The sequence below is a fragment of the Alosa alosa genome, chromosome 21 (genome assembly GCF_017589495.1).
Source record: "Alosa alosa isolate M-15738 ecotype Scorff River chromosome 21, AALO_Geno_1.1, whole genome shotgun sequence".
Taxonomy (NCBI): domain Eukaryota; kingdom Metazoa; phylum Chordata; class Actinopteri; order Clupeiformes; family Clupeidae; genus Alosa; species Alosa alosa.
The window spans coordinates 27,581,911-27,599,731 of record NC_063209.1 but is presented as its reverse complement, the minus strand read 5'-3'; the positions used below and the strand labels follow the sequence as shown (position 1 = coordinate 27,599,731).

General features: G+C 42.5%; 1 protein-coding gene across 1 annotated transcript in view; it reads right to left on the bottom strand.

Moving 5' to 3' along the window:
* Positions 1-1,396: 1,396 nt before the first annotated feature.
* adam10a (ADAM metallopeptidase domain 10a) overlaps positions 1,397-17,821 on the bottom strand; it is a 33,250-nt gene continuing 16,825 nt past the window's right edge. The window contains 10 exon segments of the mRNA XM_048230911.1: positions 1,397-4,736; positions 5,029-5,155; positions 11,671-11,891; positions 12,545-12,656; positions 13,210-13,320; positions 13,323-13,395; positions 14,165-14,315; positions 14,602-14,785; positions 15,193-15,252; positions 15,255-15,358. Of these exon segments, the coding sequence (XP_048086868.1) occupies positions 4,633-4,736; positions 5,029-5,155; positions 11,671-11,891; positions 12,545-12,656; positions 13,210-13,320; positions 13,323-13,395; positions 14,165-14,315; positions 14,602-14,785; positions 15,193-15,252; positions 15,255-15,358 (1,247 nt within the window). The 3' untranslated portion in view covers positions 1,397-4,632.

Below are 17,821 nucleotides of genomic sequence, written 5' to 3'. Positions count from 1 at the left end.
AATCGGTTGCCATAATAGGCTATCCTAAAATCCAGCGATAAAACAAAGCATGAACCCATGAGCGTCTGTCCTATCTGTATATCCTCTGATTTTAATGTTTACAGATACTGTATCTAGGTGATATTTGTAACATTTATTTGGTATTTGGCCTGTTATAAAATCATGTATTGAACATTGTGAAACCTAAACCCCAAAGTTGGAGACATTCATATAGACATTGCTGCAAATTTAAAACCGGATTATTCTGGAATGGCTAACTGTACAGGGGAATGCTTTACACCTTTGTGTTCGGTAAGGTCTGCTGTTTATTCTAATATATGGTTTGTCATGTGTCGAGTAGTTCAGCAAAGAATGGGTGAATTTGGACGCACTCTTTTTTGCCATACACTGCCACTTATATATATACTCTTTTGATCCCGTGAGGGAAATTTGGTCTCTGCATTTATCCCAATCAGTGAATTAGTGAAACCCACTCAGCACACAGTGAGCGCACAGTGAGGGGATTTCCTCCATTCCACCGCCAAACAACTGATGAATATGAATCTTGTCTGGGAAGCTACTAACTTTCCAGCGCCATCTTAATGAATGTGGATGACAGCAAAGCAATGGATTTACACTGGCCAATTTCATGTGTGGGCCGAAGGAAGCTCGGTGAGGACCAGAGCAGACCCAGTGTGGGCGATGCAAGCAGACACATCCATACTAGAGGGGTTCTCAACAACAGGGATCAACTACATAGAGAAGCCCAGAGAGGGGAGGGAGAGTTCAGGAGCACAAACAGGGAGGTGCTGAAGAAAGATAGACTGACAGAGAGAGAGAGAGAGAGAGAGAGAGAGAGAGAGAGAGAGAGAGAGAGAGAGGAGAGAGAGAGAGAGAGGAGAGAAATAATTGGGAGGAAGAGAGATTGAGAGGAAGAGAGATTGAGAGGAAGAGAGATTGAGAGGAAGAGAGATTGAGAGGAAGAGAGATTGAGAGAGCCCAAAGGGGCCCGTTGAAGCTGCTGTGTGCGTTCACCTGGAGGCAGGTGCTTCTGTGGTCTGCGTTCACCTGGAGGAAGGTGCTTCTGTGGTCTGCGTTCACCTGGAGGCAGGTGCTTCTGTGGTCTGCGTTCACCTGGAGGAAGGTGCTTCTGTGGTCTGCGTTCACCTGGAGGCAGGTGCTTCTGTGGTCTGCGTTCACCTGGAGGAAGGTGCTTCTGTGGTCTGCGTTCACCTGGAGGCAGGTGCTTCTGTGGTCTGCGTTCACCTGGAGGCAGATGCTTCTGTGGTCATGCCGTCATACAGCAGGAAGCAAGTAAGCTCACAAGTAAGTATACACTCTCTCACTCTCTCGCTCACACACACACACACACACGATCCCTAAGCCCTGCTGAAATAAATGACCCTCCACAGCACACTCAAATTCTATTTTTATTAATGCATTTTCAAGTACTTCAAAAATTACATATCTTTGCACAATACTTTTTGCAAATTTAGTAAAAATTTCCAAAGTGAGCGCGATGGAAGAAAAAGAAAAAAAAAGTTTAAAACAAACAAACAAACAAAAACAAGAAAGTAGATACTGTATAAAACACAGCGGCTTTTTAAAATCAGACAGTAGTATCAGACTTTCACCTCTTACCCTCTATTCCAAACTCATCAATGCACCCCATCCCCTCTAAAAAAACCCTTGTCCCAAAATTTTACCTATGCATTCATTTCTCCTCTCAGTGCAGTTTCCCAGCAGAAACACAATATTTAAGAAAGATCCCTCCCCCACCCCCCAAACTATTACCACAGAAGAGATAAACAAAACCTAACAGAAACCCAACTGAAGTGGATGGATGGATGTATCAGCATAGAGGAGGCTACATGAGCGCTAACCAGTCTGCAGCCCAGGGCACAGATGAGAGGAAGGGGAGAAGAAACAGGAAACAGGAAGTAGGAAGCAGGAGGAGAGGAATTCAGGCATGACTCTGGCTCTTGTCTGCTCTGAGACCTGTTCTCGCCCAACTCCACATGCAGAGGTGAGAGGTGAGTGAGCAAACTCAACGTCATCACATAGCACCCAGACAGAGGGAAGGAGGGAGGGAGAGAGAGAGTGTCCAAGTAACACATGCTGACAAAAACAGACAAACAAACAAACAAACAAAAAACAGGAAAGTCATTCACTGCCACTCTTGACCTTCTTGTGCAGCCTAAAAAAAACCTCTGCTGTTTCTGTGCACCATCACCTCTCCATGGAGGTCAGAGGTCAGAAGGTGCTCTCAAGGAGTCCCAGCCGTGGTGGGTTGCTATGGTGATCTTCCGAGAGAAAGATGGAAAGGATCTCACACACACAGAGCATATAAACTTCTGCTGCACCAGGTTGCCCTGTCTCGTGCCCACTGACCTACTGGCTTGGGGAAGGGAGATACAGGACTTCAGCCAGAAAAGATGGACACTTGATAAAAAAAAAAAAAAAAAAAATAAGAACAGCTATTTGCATTCGATCTCTTCGCGGCAGTACTTTCAACACAAATCAATCAATCAATCAATCAATCAATCAAATCAATCAATCAATCAATCAATCAAATCAAATGAATCAATCAATCAATAACCAAACATCAAATCAATCAATACACCAGCCGAAACAGAAAGTCCGTTTGCTCGGTGCAAACCAGTCCAGCCTACAGCAGAGTCAACTACACAAGCACACAGGCCGTCAGAAGCAGGAGGTCAGTGATGGAGCTGCAGTCACATTCTTACTGGACATTCAGTGGAAACAACAACCTGATGCTGTGAGAGAGAGAGGAAGAGGACGAGTGATAAAGAGTGATGAAGTGGTTATGAGCGCTGAGTGGAGGTGGCTGTCCTGTGGTGAGGTTAGAAAAGACGTGATGTGAAGGACACACAGCATGGTTCATCTAACACTTTTACACACACACACACACACACACACAGACAGACACATAAGTAATGTGAAGTTTCATCTACCCATCACTAAAGCTTATACAGGGAAACAAAAACTAAAGCTGGAGTTACATCAGGGCAGCCGTCAATGAGAAGACAATACAAACAATAATGAAGTGAATTTCTCTCTCTCTACCTCTCTTTCTCTCTCTCTCTCTCTCTCTCTCTCTCTTTCTCTCTGCTCCTCTAGGGGAGAGACTGGACAATCTTTTGCTGACAGTGGCTCATATGATTGACAGTTGACATGGCAGTCGCAGATGAGAGGAGGCAGCACCACACCACACAACTGAACTCAAGTCAGTGCCGTAAAAACATCCCATAAAACCATCCTTACAATGATGACGATGATGACGATGATGATGATGATGATGATGATGACAGTTCAAGGTCAGACCAAATGCTATGCATCTACAATCATCAGTAGACACTGAACCCTACTGGGCATGTGCAACTCTTAAGGCCCTGCCCCTCTGTGCCACTGACTCCTCCCACTTCCTGTTTCCAGGCTGTGCACATGGCTGTAGTTTTAACTCTAAAGAGGTCTCTCCTCCCCCCTCCATCTCTATCTCTCTCTCACACACACTCACACACTGTGTAGATTTCTAAAAAAAGTAACATGATAAGCCTGCTGGTCAGATGTGAGTGTCTCTCCTCTCTTCTCCTTTCCTGTCCTCTCTCTGTCTCTTCCTCTTCTCCTCTCTTCTCTGGTCTCTCTATCATTCACTCATTTCTTTATTTGTCTTTTATAATCCTGAGAGTCAAAACAGTAAAAATCTTTATGAAACAGCAGACAAAAATGAAACATATTCAGAAGAAAAGAAAGAAAAACAAAAACAAGAACCCCAAAAGAAAACAAACAATAATAAAACATATCTACTTTGCCATATCTGTACAATTGCACGCAGGAAATCAGAAAAGAAGAACAGAAAAGCACAGCCCATGGAAGCGAGAGGAATATAAGCCTGCAGTTTGTGGTACACTTGATTCTCTGATCTTTAAAATAACTCCGCCTCTTAAATTACATTGGCAAAAAAATGATTATCAAGTCCCGCCCATTCTGAGCTCTATGTCAAGCCCCTTGGCCGTGATTGGCTGATGGTGGTCCCATGTGACCAGCACTGCTTTATCTCCCCACACACACTGAGGGATTAAAAAAAGGATCCAAAGAGCAAAACAAAAAGAGAGAAAAAAGGAACCCTCTCGTTTGTCTCTGCAGCGGAAGAAAAGAAAAGGTGATGTGGGGTCAGGAGCCAATAAACAGGAAGAGCGGAGGTCAGAAAACGACAGCTTCCTCTTCCGCCACTTCACTCCTCCTCTTCTTCTTCTTCTTCATGCAGGTCTTTCTTGTCATCCTCTGCTCTCTGCCTGTAGTCTGTACAGCAGTGGCTTCAGGTCTCTCGCTCCGACCGCTGACTCACACAGAGAGGTAAACGAAAAAAAAACAAACAGAAAGCAGAGCGGACCACAGGTTGGTTGGAAGGTGTGTGTGTGTGTGTGTGTGTGTGTGTGTGATGCTATAGCCATTTGTCTGTTTGTGAGTAAGCCTGTGTGCGTGTGTGTGTGTGCGTGTGTGTACGCTGCTGAAGTGGGTTGTTGTGTCGTCCGGGCTGACTGACTGACTGCTAGTAGCTCTTTGGAGTGGACTGTTCCCAGGGTAGGCACTAGAAGAACCAAGGCAAGGCGCGGGGCGGCAGGGGGGGGCTCAGCGCCGCAGCTGCCCCATATGGTAGCTCTCTCTGGGCTGCCTCTGCCGCTGGGGCTGGGTCTGCGCCTGGGCGTGCTGAGGCCTCCGCCGCTTCAGCGTACCTGAGCACACACACGCGGGACAGACAGTGAGCGTGGGTGGACATGTGTATGTGTGTGTGTGTGTGTGTGTGCTCACTTGTTAGTGGTTTGGATAGGGGTAGTTTGGGGTTGCTGCTCGGTGTGTGTGTGTGTGTGTGTGTGTGTGTGTATGTGTGTGTGTGTGTGTGTGTGTGTGTGTGTGTGTGTGTGTGCTCACCTGGTAGTGGTTTGGGAGGGGGTAGTTTGGGGTTGCTGCTCGGTGTGTGTGTGTGTGTGTGTGTGTGTGTGTGTGTGTGTGTGTGTGTGCGCTCACCTGGTAGTGGTTTGGGAGGGGGTAGTTTGGGGTTGCTGCTCGGTGTGTGTACGCTGCAGATCTTAATGAACCCAGCCATCAACATGATGAGCGCAATGCCCATCAACAACACCGCCCACCAGTAAGCCTGCAGGACACACATACACATTAGCATTTATACACACACACACACACACACACACACACACACACACACACAGACACACACACACAGTACTAACATACAAATATACCTGGTCCACATTCATAGATAGACACAGTACATCAGTACACAGTACATGATCTGAGAGCTGAAACATTGGTTGTGTGTGAGTGAGAGAGTTACTGTGTGTGTCTGTGTGCATGTGTGTGTGTGTGTGTGTGTGTGTTAGGGGTGTCACGATTTCGATTTTATATCGAAATCGATCGAAATTACATCTCAATCTCGAGCTTCGAACTCAAAAGTAGAATCGACGATGCAGCCACACGTCCAGCATGTATGCCAAGACGCACAAACGCACGTGCTGAACTGCAGCATCAACACTCCTCTAATTTTAGGCTGCAGCCAGTTAAAAAATAGGCCTACACATCAACCTACCGAAAGCGAAGCCCCTCTTGCTACATTGAAATCACCGGTGTGGAAGTATTTTGTCGTTCATTCACGTCAATTAACACTAGCTTACACGTCAATTAACACTTAGCCTACTCAACTTAGCAAATGTAAGGATAGTCGGCCAAGATGGCGTGGTCGTTTGCGTTTGCGTTTGAGCTCTTCGAGAAACTTTAGAGAAGTGGTTAATACAACTAATAATAGTTCATTATTTTCGACACAGTGTATGGGTGACACGCTTTTATAAGTTAATGTATTGAAATTGTGTGTATGGGTAAGAAAAAATTGAAGAATAGAGGAAAAGGCCAACTGAAAGCGAGAATGCTGCACGACACTGGAGGTAGTGCTATAGTTAGTGTTAGCTCTGGTGCTAACTCTCCGTTAGACTCTGGGGAAGAACATGCTAGAGTCTGGTTCACCCAAGCCCTTAAACTTGACAGCCACATGCCAGACACCCCTCGAGAAACCATTGAACAAAAAAAAAAACGTGAAACGGGACGGGATTGGCTAGTAGAAATGAGAAGGATTGGGATATTCTAACTGCTATCCGAGAGCTCTCCGGTAAGCATGACGCCACTTTCAAAAAAGTTTCAGCGATTGAAATGATCGACGAGGCTACCGCTAAACAAATCGAGCTGATCTGCGACAGTGAAGCAACTGGTGATCGATGTGGAGAACAAGAAAGAGCTGTTTGCAAAATGAAGGTCAAACTTTAAAAGAGGTCAATAAAACAAAAAATAACGAAAATAACTGTGGATGAGTGCGCCGTTATAGTGGGAAGTCTCTCTTAAAACGTCACGGCTTGAATGAATCTGACGGGGAGAACGTGAGAAAGAGGGTCATGGATGTCCTACAGCGAGTGGCACCTGAAGTCTGTGCCAGTCTGCATACTGGAGTTGACATTGCACATCGTCTGGGTCCTCAACACACTGGGAAGAACAGATCCATCATCACTCTCTTCGCTACGCGTCGTGTTCGAGATGCAGTCTGGTTGGCTGCCAGGAATTGCAAATATCTACGTGAGTCTCATCTAAAACATCACAGAACCCCTATCCCCCCGAGGACAGAGCTGCTAGGAATAAACTGTGGCCTCTGGTTAAAAAGGCACGAGACGAGGGTAAGAAAAGCTTCCTTCAGGAGTTCATATGCCCTCATTGATGGAAAGAAATACTCTTCTTCTCTGAAGCCATATGAAGACATCACTTGTGTTCACTCACTCCGTTATTCACAACGAGTCGCATATTCAGACTATCCTTACCCATAGATCTAATACAGATGGGTTTTTTTCTTTCTTTTTTCTCTCTCTTACTTTACACTATTCTTCCCATTATCTTTATAAGGAGTCATGTTGACTGTTATTCATGTTAATGTGCACCCAGATTTATGCTCAGTTCTACTGTGTGGTGGCCACTTTCATAAGAATGGAGATTTTCTATTTTGAGTTGTCTTCAAAAGAATGGAGTAGGCTAAAGCATAGGTATATTTTTCCCAACAGATACTTATTTTTTTATTTAAATATTAATGATTGCACTTTGTTGGGATTTCGGAGTAAAAGTTTTATGAGACTGAGCATTTTACAAACTTATTTGTTCTTGTTTTTCACACTGTCATAATGGAAAATAGTTGTTATCCACCTCTTCCTTTAGGTGAGTGTACATTTTCAAGGTTCTGGTTTAGTGTTAAATGTAGTTTTCCTTGTTATGGATTATGTTTTCAAGTCATTGTCTGTTTTGTCTTTAAATGAAAGAGGTATGCGTGATATTGTGAAGAGAAAAGCTTTATTTATGTTTTGTAAAAGAAGCGAGGCAGATATTGTTATGTTTCAAGAGACTCACTCTGCTGAACAGGATTCAAAATTTTGGAAGTCACAATGGTGGAATAATATATACTATAGTCATGGAAGTAATCACTCAGCTGGGGTGGCTATACTCTTACACAAATTTAAAGGAGAAGTGCTTGAGACGCTAAAGTCTTGTGAGGGTAGATGGGTGATTATTGTCATAAAACAAGAGAATGGTATTTTCATTATTTGCAACGTTTACAGATACAATTCACACCCTTCCAACAAAACTTTATTTGCTCAAATTTCCAATAAGATCAACATACTTCTTAACAAATATGATAATGGGTCTTATATTATTTTGGGAGGTGACTTCAATGAATGTATTGATGTTAGTTTGGATAGATTCCCTCCAAAAGCAAATCAAGGTCCACTTGCTAACAATTTGATTTTATCTTTATGTTCTGATCTTTCTGTGGTAGACGCCTGGCGGTTCTTCAACCCTGATTTAATAGACTTTACTTGGTCAAACAAAAACCTCACACTAAAATCAAGGATTGATCTTTTGTTAGTTTCTCAATCTGTTATGCATTTTGTCCAGGATATTGCACACTCTTTTGCACTATTGTCTGACCATAAGCAGATAATGATTAAACTGGGGGGGCAGCGGGATGTCCAGACACTGCGAGGTTACTGGAAAATCAACAATACATTGTTGAAGGATGAAAACTTCAACAAAAGTATTAAGGACCTTATAGCTGACATTTTTTCTGATTTACATGAGGGATGTAAGCAAAAATGGGAATTCTTTAAGTATAAGACCAGATTTATAGCTATTAGAAGATGTAAAATGATTAAAGCCACTAGAAATCAATTAGAAATGAAGTTACTTAGAAGAATAGATGAGTTGTCAAATAAGAATATTAGTGAAGAAGAAAAGTTAGAAATAAAAACCATTAGTTTAAAACTTGATGAGTGTTATTTGGATTTGGCTAAAGGGGCCTTTATAAGATCTAGGGCCAAATGGTTAGAGGAGGGAGAAAAGAATTCTAGTTATTTCTTTGCATTAGAAAAAAGAAATGGTCAAAGGAAAGCATTGACTTCACTCAATATAAATGGCTCTAAATGTACTGACCCTATTTTAATTTCTAATTTTGTCACAGCCTTTTACAAGGATCTATACTCTTCCAAATTTGACCCCTCTAGTTACAACTTGTTTATTGAAAAAATTAGAAAATACATCCCACTTATTAATGATGAGTACAAGGCCATCTGTGATTCTGATGTAACATCTACAGAAATAAAAAAAGCCCTCCAGTCTATGAAAAAGGGAAAGGCACCTGGTATCGACTGGCTTTCAGTAGAATTTTATGTTCATTTCTGGGAATATATTGAGGGTCCCTTGCTTGCTACTGTATGTATGCTGAATGTGTGAGGATGAAGGAAATGACCAGTACTATGAAGCAGGGTATTATTTCACTCATCCCTAAACCAGGTAAAGATGCACAATTAGTTGACAACTGGCGTCCGATTTCATTATTAACTATTGATTACAAACTGTTAGCTTTAGTTTATGCAAATAGGCTGAAGACTGGTCTGGATGATGTGATATTAGAAACACAATCTGGCTTTATGAAAGGGCGTCATATAACAAATAATATAAGGCTGATACTGATCTTCTAGATTATGCAGATCGATACAAACTGGCGACTTATTCTTTTTCTTGATTTCTATAAGGCCTTTGATGCCATTGAACATAAATTTCTTTTACATACCCTTAAGTTATTTGGTTTTGGTGACTCTTTCATTGATATAATTGAGATGCTTTACAAAGATATAAATAGCTCTATTATAATTAATCGTTATCTGACTCAGAGATTTGAAATAAACGTGGTGTTAGACAGGGATGCCCAGTTTCCCCCTTTTTATTTCTGTTGGTCACAGAACTGCTATCCTTAAGTGTAGTTCATGATCTTGAATTAAAGGGTATTAATATTTTTGATAGAGAAATAAAAATTGCACAACTGGCAGATGACACTACTTTGTTTCTGCAAGACAAATATCAGTTATCATATGCGTTGAGCCTTGTTGAGAACTTTTCCAGTGCCTCTGGATATTTCCAAATGTGAGCTTTTATCTCTTCATAAATGTATCGATACTACTATGAACAATATCCCAGTAAAAGACTCTAGGACTCCTATTTAGGAATTAATTTAGCCAAGAACGTTACGGATAGACAGCAACTAAACTTCTCTGGGAAAATGACTAAAACCAAAGGAATTCTTAACTCTTGGTTGCAGAGGGATTTGAGGATGCTGGGTAGAATCCTTCTCCAAGGCGGATGGACTGTCTCATTTTGTATACCCCGCCCTTTCAATATGTATTAATGACAAGACAATAAGAGAGATTAGTGCAATCTTCCTGGACTTTATTTGGAAAAATAAGCCCCATAAGCTTAAAAAGGAGGTGCTCTCTGGTTGCAGAGGCCAAGGTGGGTTAGACTTGTTGGATTTTGCTGATGTTGTTAACTCATTTAGAATTGGGTGGATTAGGAGATGTCGGCTCCAGTTCAACTCCTTATGGTTCTTTATCCCTAATCACATATTCAACAAAATTGGTGGTCTTTCTTTTATTTTAAAATGTGACTATGCCCCTACCAAATTACCTATTTCCTTATCTAAATTTCATCAACAGTGTCTTCTTGCCTGGAAACTATGTTACATTCACAACTTTTCACCTCACAAAATGCTTATTTGGAACAATGCAAATATTACTGTAAAGAATAAGGCCCTGTTTTTCTCTAGGTGGTTTGACAATGGTATTCATAATATTATTTCCCTATTTGACAGTTCTGGCATGTTATTGACATATGAGCAGTTTTTGTCACGTCATGGCCTCCCAGTCCCTTTTAAGGAATTTAATTCACTGATTAAGGCTATCCCTGTGGGGTTAACTCATTTGATCAAAAGTCATTTATCTTTTGGTATGGATAGTATAATTCAACATAAACTTATTTTGGACGGGGTTGAGGTGGTAGATAAAAAATGTGACAACAAACACATTCGCCAGATTTTTCAATTTAGAAAGAGAGTTACACCAAGAGGGAAATTCTATTGGGGTTCTTTTGTCCAAGACGTTAACTGGCAGAAAGCCTGGCTTTTGCCCTACACATATTGCATTACCAATAAAGTAAAGGAGGTTCATTTTAAAATTCTCCATAATATTTATCCTGTAAATGTGAACATAGCCAAATATGCAGATATAAGCACTACCTGTAGCTTTCGTAATAACTCAGATGAAACTTTGTTACATCTTTTTTTTGATTGTGAAATGACCAAAGCTTTTTTCAATGACATAAGTAAGCACCTAGGCCTATTCAACCAATCTGATAGATCTCATCCCTTTAGTTTAAAAGATATATTCTTTTATTATGAAAACTCTGAAAATAAATCCCTGGAATTTGTAGTGAACTTTTGTTTTCTACAAGCCAAATTTTTTATTCACAAACAGAAATGGCAACAATTACAGCCATCCTTCTCTGCTTTTACTTTAGAGTTAGACTCACTTGTTGCATCCCTTCGCTTGGTTCATAATAACCCAAAAAATGTCTCTTCCATACATTCTTTAAATAGATAAAGAACGCTTCCCTCTGTTTATGCTTGATTTACATTTGTTTCTTTGTTTGTTTGTTTGTTTGTTTGTTTGTTTTTGTCTATTGTATTATTTGTTTTCTGTGACCATTGTCTATGCGTGTGTTTTGTACTGCAGTTTCTTTGTTGTAATTACTGTACTGTGTGTTGTTAAGCATCAATAAAAAATTTTTTTTTAAAAAACTTAGCAAGTGAAAAGATGATCAAGTTACAGTCCAAACTTTAAGGCTTAAAATGCACATTGGTAAGTACATATTCCATGAACACTAACCTTGCCTCTTCGGAGTGTGCTGAAACAATCAAATTATCATTCTGTGTTCTTTTATTTCACTATGTTCATGTCTCTGTTTAGCCTAATGTTTGTTCTGTTTACATTACAACCTCGCGGTTGGAACGGTTTAAAATAAAAAGCGGTTTCAAAATAAAAACCCCCCGAAACAGAAAAGGAAAAGGCCAAACAGTAAAAGTAAATAACATATAAGGAATGCATTAATAGTAATATTAAAAATAAAAATCGAAAATTAAATCAAATCGAGGATTTGGAGAATCGTGACACCCCTAGTGTGTATGTATGTGTGTGTAACAGGTGTGTATATGCGTGTCGGTGTATGTGAGACACCTACCACTATCCACTCGGCGATGTTCTCGTAGAGCTCGGGGTTGAAGATGGCCTTCTTGAGCCGGGCGAGGGGTCCGTCGGCGTCCACCAGGCGACACTTCATGAAGACGTCGCAGTAGCCCTTGAAGTCGTTGCAGGGCGAGCCCGGCTGCAGCGTGATCACCTTGTTCTGGAAGTTGTGCACCCACTTCTCAGACCCTGTACTGCTGCAGGTCTCTGGCTTATCTGGGCACCAACCAAAACAGACACAGGGATCTTACTGTGGTGTGTGTGTTTGTGTGTGTGTGTGTGCACTCGTGTGTGTGTGTGTGTGCACTCATGTGTGTGTGTGTGTTTGTGTGCACTGTGTGTGTGTGTGTGTGTGTGTGTGTGTGCACTGTGTGTGTGTGTGTGTGTGTGTGTGTTGTGTGTGTGTGTGTGTGTGTGCACTGTGTGTGTGTGTGTGTGTGTGTGTGTGTGTACTCATGTGTGTGTGTGTGTGTGTGTGTGTGTACTCATGTGTGTGTGTGTGTGTGTGTGTGTGTGCACTCGTGTGTGTGTGTGCACTCGTGTGTGTGTGTGTGTGTGTGCACTCGTGTGTGTGTGTGTGTGTGTGTTTGTGTGTGTGTGTGTGCACTCGTGTGTGTGTGTGTGTGCACTCATGTGTGTGTGTGTGTGTTTGTGTGCACTCGTGTGTGTGTGTGTGTGTGTGTGTGTGTGTGTGTATGTGTGTGTACTCATGTGTGTGTGTGTGTGTGTGTGTGTGTGTGTGTGTGTGTGTGTGTGTGTGTGTGTGTGTGTGTGTGTGTGTGTGTGTGTGTGTGTGTGTGTGTGTGTGTGTGTGTGTGTGTGTGTGTGTGTGTGTGTGTGTGTGTGTGTGTGTGTGTGTGTGTGCTCACTCTTTTCCATGCAGCAGACGTGGCACAGCTCTGCCATCTCATCCTTGCCCTCCTTACTGGCACATGTGCACACGTCCAGCCCATACTTAGAGCAGATAGACCCAGAGCACACCTACAGAGAGAGAGAGAGGGGGAGAGAGAGAGAGAGATGGAGAGGGGGGAGAGGAGAGGAGGGGAGAGAGAGAGGGGAGAGAGAGGGACAGAGAGAGGAGAGGAGAGAGAGATATATGGAGAGAGGAGGTCAAGAGAGAGGGGAGGAAAAGAGATGAGAGAGAGAGGAGAGAGAGCAGAGAGATATCAAGAGCATATTTTCATGAAAGAGAGTGATGCAAAAGAGAAAGAGAGAGAGAGAGAGAGAGAGAGAGAGGGGGGGGAGAGAGAGAGGGACAGAGAGAGACATGAAAGAGGAGGAGGTAAAGAGAAAGAGAGGGAGGGATATATGGAGAGAGGGAGGTCAAGAGAGAGAGGGTGGGAGGGAAAGAGATAAAAGAGGGGGAGAGAGGGAAAGAGAGAGAGGGAGGGACAGAAAGAGAGAGAGAGAGAGAGAGAGAGAGAGATATGAAACAGAGAGAGAGAGGATTTAAAGACACTGTGTAAAGAGACAAAGCTCACATATGTATGCATGTAGGTGTGTGTGTGTGTGTGTGTGTGTGTGTGTGTCCTACCCCGTTGATGCAGACTTGCGTCTCGCTGTGGCAGATGGTGAAGTTTGCTTTGGGGGCAGGCATGGGGCACTGGGGTCAGGCATTGAAGTTGGTTCCAGGGGTAGGCACACTAAGCTGTCGTTCCTGCACTTGGCAGTGCTGCCCCTAAAGTTGCACTCACGGGTACAGCACGGACCCTGGCTAGGACTGGGGGGGGGGGACACAAGGTGAATTCATGTGAATGTGTTGAATTCATGTAAATGTCTTGAATGTGTTGAATTCATGTAAATGTGTTGAATTCATGTAAATGTGTTGAATGTGTTGAATTGGTGAATGTGTTGAATTCATGTAAATTTGTTGAATTCATGTGAATGTGTTGAATTCATGTGAATGTGTTGAATTCATGTAAATGTGTTGAATTCATGTGAATGTGTTGAATTCATGTGAATGTGTTGAATTGGTGAATGTGTTGAATTCATGTGAATGTGTTGAATTCATGTGAATGTGTTGAATTCATGTAAATGTGTTGAATGTGTTGAATTCATGTAAATTTGTTGAATTCATGTAAATGTGTTGAATTGGTGAATGTGTTGAATTCATGTAAATTTGTTGAATTCATGTGAATGTGTTGAATTCATGTGAATGTGTTAAATTCATGTGAATGTGTTGAATGTGTTGAATTCATGTAAATGTGTTGAATTCATGTAAATGTGTTGTATTCATGTAAATATGTTGAATGTGTTGAATTCATGTAAATGTGTTGAATGTGTTGAATTCATGTGGATGTGTTGAATTCATGTGAATGTATTAAATTCATGTGATTGTGTTGAATTCATGTGAATGTATTAAATTCATGTGAATGTGTTGAATTCATGTGAATGTGTTGATGGTCTTATAAGGTGAGAGTGGGGCCTAACAGGGCCTACTCCAGGCACGAGTCATTTTTACGGTCATCCCACGCCCCTCGTCCTCTTACCTGCAGAATGCGTCTGGCCTGAGCTTGCACTTGGTGCCCTCTGGCTGGTTGGCATCGAAACAGCACATGTCCTTGCACTGGTCACTGTAGCCGCAGTCACACTCTTCGCCGGCCTCCACCAGGCCATTGCCACAGATAGGCTGGCCAGACTCTACACACGCAAGGACAGGGGGGGTGAGAGAGGGAGGAAAAAGAGGAGAGATGTGGAGGAGGGAGAGAGTGAGGTAGATCAGAAGAGGAGAGATGTGGAGGAGGGAGAGAGTGAGGTAGATTAGAAGAGGAGAGATGTGGAGGAGGGAGAGAGTGAGGTAGATCAGAAGAGGAAGAGAACTATGAGCATGAAAATGCACTTGTTCATAGTGTAGTGTTCTTTCACACACACTCGCACACGCACACACACACTACATTTCTCTAACACATGTGAGAGTGTGACGTACCGACGAAGCAGCTGCCCCTCTTCTTCTCGAGCACCTGCGTGATGTTGCGGACGCTGCAGATGGAGAACTTGTTGTTGTTGGTCTTGTCCCCGGAGGTGGCGCGTGCGTACATGATGTAGTTGCCACGCTCCTTCTTATCCTGCACTTTGGCCTCGCCAGGGGTGCACTCCAGGCCCGAGTCGTGCTACACACACACACACACACACACACACAATAACAATAACACACACAAATAATAATTACAATAATACTAGACAATAACATATCCACGCTGCCGGCAAGACGCATCGTAATTGAAAAACACACGGGAAACACATCGGGAAATTAGAATACACACACACACACACACACACACGGAAACACACACACACAGAATATATGCCACTACCAGTTAAACATTTACAGTTCATATTACCATTTATATGAATGCATGAGTGTATGTCTGCAAAAGCACATAGCGCATGGTGAGTCTGTGTGTGTGTATGTGGATACAGTATATCTGTGTATGTGTGTGTGTGTTTATATAGTGTGTGTGTGGATATATGTTTGATGTATGTGTGTGTGTATTTATTAGTGTGTGTTTGTACTCACCGGTGAGCCGAAGTTGTGTCCGACCTCGTGTGCGAAGGTGATGTGGGAGACTTTGGGGGGGGCACATGGGATGCGTAGTTCTGGACGGTGATGATGCCGGTGTTCAGAGACTTCCTCTTCCCATCAGAGTACAGTTTGCTCCGCTCACAGATACCGCCTGAGCTGCCTGCACACACACACACACACACTCACGTTATTACAGTTATAAACACTCTCACACAAACAGCTTACTCTGCTCACAGATACCGCCTGAGCTGCCTGCACACACACACACACACTCACGTTATTACAGTTATAAACACTCTCACACAAACAGCTTACTCTGCTCACAGATACCGCCTGAGCTGCCTACACACACACACACACACACACACACACGTTATTACAGTTATAAACACTCTCACACAAACAGCTTACTCTGCTCACAGATACCGCTTGAGCTGCCTGTTTAACAATGCCTACACACACACACACACACTCACGTTATTACAGTTATAAACACTCTCACACAAACAGCTTACTCTGCTCACAGATACTGCCAGAGTTGTCCACAAACACACACCAACACACACCCACACATGATTAAGGCCCATCCACACCAGAAACAATAACGATAAAGACCACTACAACTATAATAATTGAGCGTCCACACACTGACGAACGATAAGGAAAGTGTCTCTCTCAAGTTGATGAGTGTGATGTCTAAAATTCGATTGATCCTGATTAGCTGTCAGCTTTCTATGGCTCTCAACATCACTCTGAAAGTAGTCCCCAATGATATGGTTCATGTGTTATTGTTATAGCATGCGGTGTGGACAGAATCATTCATATTAGCTAGAGCAAGTTGTTTTTGCCATTAGCTTTAGTTATTGTTAGCGATGTGGAAAGGCCTTTACAAATATGAACTCCAACCAATGAATTCAAACAAACACACACACACGCACACACACACAACAACAACAAATTATAGGGGTCAGCATGTCTCATAGAGTATACAACTCTAACAGATCCAACTACAGCTGTCTATACAACAGGACTGAGTGTACAGTATGTGTATGTGTGTGTGTGTGTGTGTGTGTGTGTGTGTGTGTGTGTGTGTGTGTGTGTGTGTGTAAGTGTGAGTGTGTATGTTTGTGTGTATGAGAGAGAGGGAGACAGAGAGGGAGGGTTTGATGAGTAAGTTGGAGTGTGTAATCTTTCCTCAATCGGTGTGAGTCATCTCGGGCAACCTGCCCAAAGGCTAATCGCTAAGGGTGTGACTGTGTCTGTGTCTGTCTGTGTGTGTGTGTGTGTGTGTGTGTGTGTGTGTGTGTGTGTGTGTGTGTGTGTGTGTGTGTGTGTGTGCGCGTGGAGGACACTTCCCATACTTCACACACATTGACAGCATTTCACTTCTTTCTTTCAGAATTTAGTCTGCAGAAAGCCTTCCCGGCAGCCAACCATCATTACCATAATGTGTGTGTGTGTGTGTGTGTGTGTGTGTGTGTATCAGATAGTCTGTGTTAGTGATAAGTAGACCACAAGTAGGGTGTGTGTAAATGTGTATGAGCTCATTTTAATTGTGTGTGATATGTGTAATGTGCATATGTATATTTATTCATGTGTGTGTGTGTGTGTGTGTGTGTGTGTGTGTGTGTGTGTGAGTCCACAGTAAACACGCATGCAAGTGCAGGCATGCATGAATGCACATGCTCACAGACTCATGTACACACAAAGCATAGAATGGACAGCAATTACAGCCCATTCTCTCTATATCTCCCTCTGTGTGTGAGTCCACTGAACAAAAGCTGTTCAGGTGTTCAGACTTTTCCATTATGTTACCTACACAGTTGTCAAAGTCAAAGTCAAAGTCAGCTTTATTGTCAATTTCTTCACATGTTCCAGACATACAAAGAGATCGAAATTACGTTTCTCAATTATCCCATCGGTGAAGACAAGACATATTTACCAATTTTAAGTCCACAGACAAACATAACATTCAAGTAAACAAAAAAAGTAAGTAAATAAGTAAATAAGAGGGCACATATAATAATGAAAAAAAATAAGAGCAGCAAAATTTTGTTGAAATTGTGCATAGACAGTCAATAAAAAAACTAGTGCAAAGTCAGGCCAATAAGAGTTGTATTTTCAGTCTCAACACACAACACAAGATCCTGCTTATTTGCTTGTATTGACTGCCCACCGTGTGTGTGTGTGTGTGGATGTATTTCTATGGGCCCTAATTAAGCTCCTTTGATTCCCATGAGACACAAACATTTCAAAAACAGAATTAATTATCTAGCCTACATGTTTGTGTGTGACTGTGTGTGTGTGTATCACACACACAGACACACACACAGTACACAGTGTTGAGGGACTACCTTCTGCAGTGGCAGTCTTGTTTTCCAGAGCAGAGTGGCTGATATTACACACACACACACACACACACACACACACACACGGTGGGCAGTCAATACAAGCAAATAAGCAGGATCTTGTGGGGGGGGTTGGAAGCAGGAAGTTGATGGGTTTGTGTGATGCGCCTGGTTAAAGTGAGAGAGTGTGTGAGGGTGTATGCTTGAGCTATCTTGAGAGTCTCTTAAGGGATGCACACACATGCACACACACCCACACACACCCACACACACAC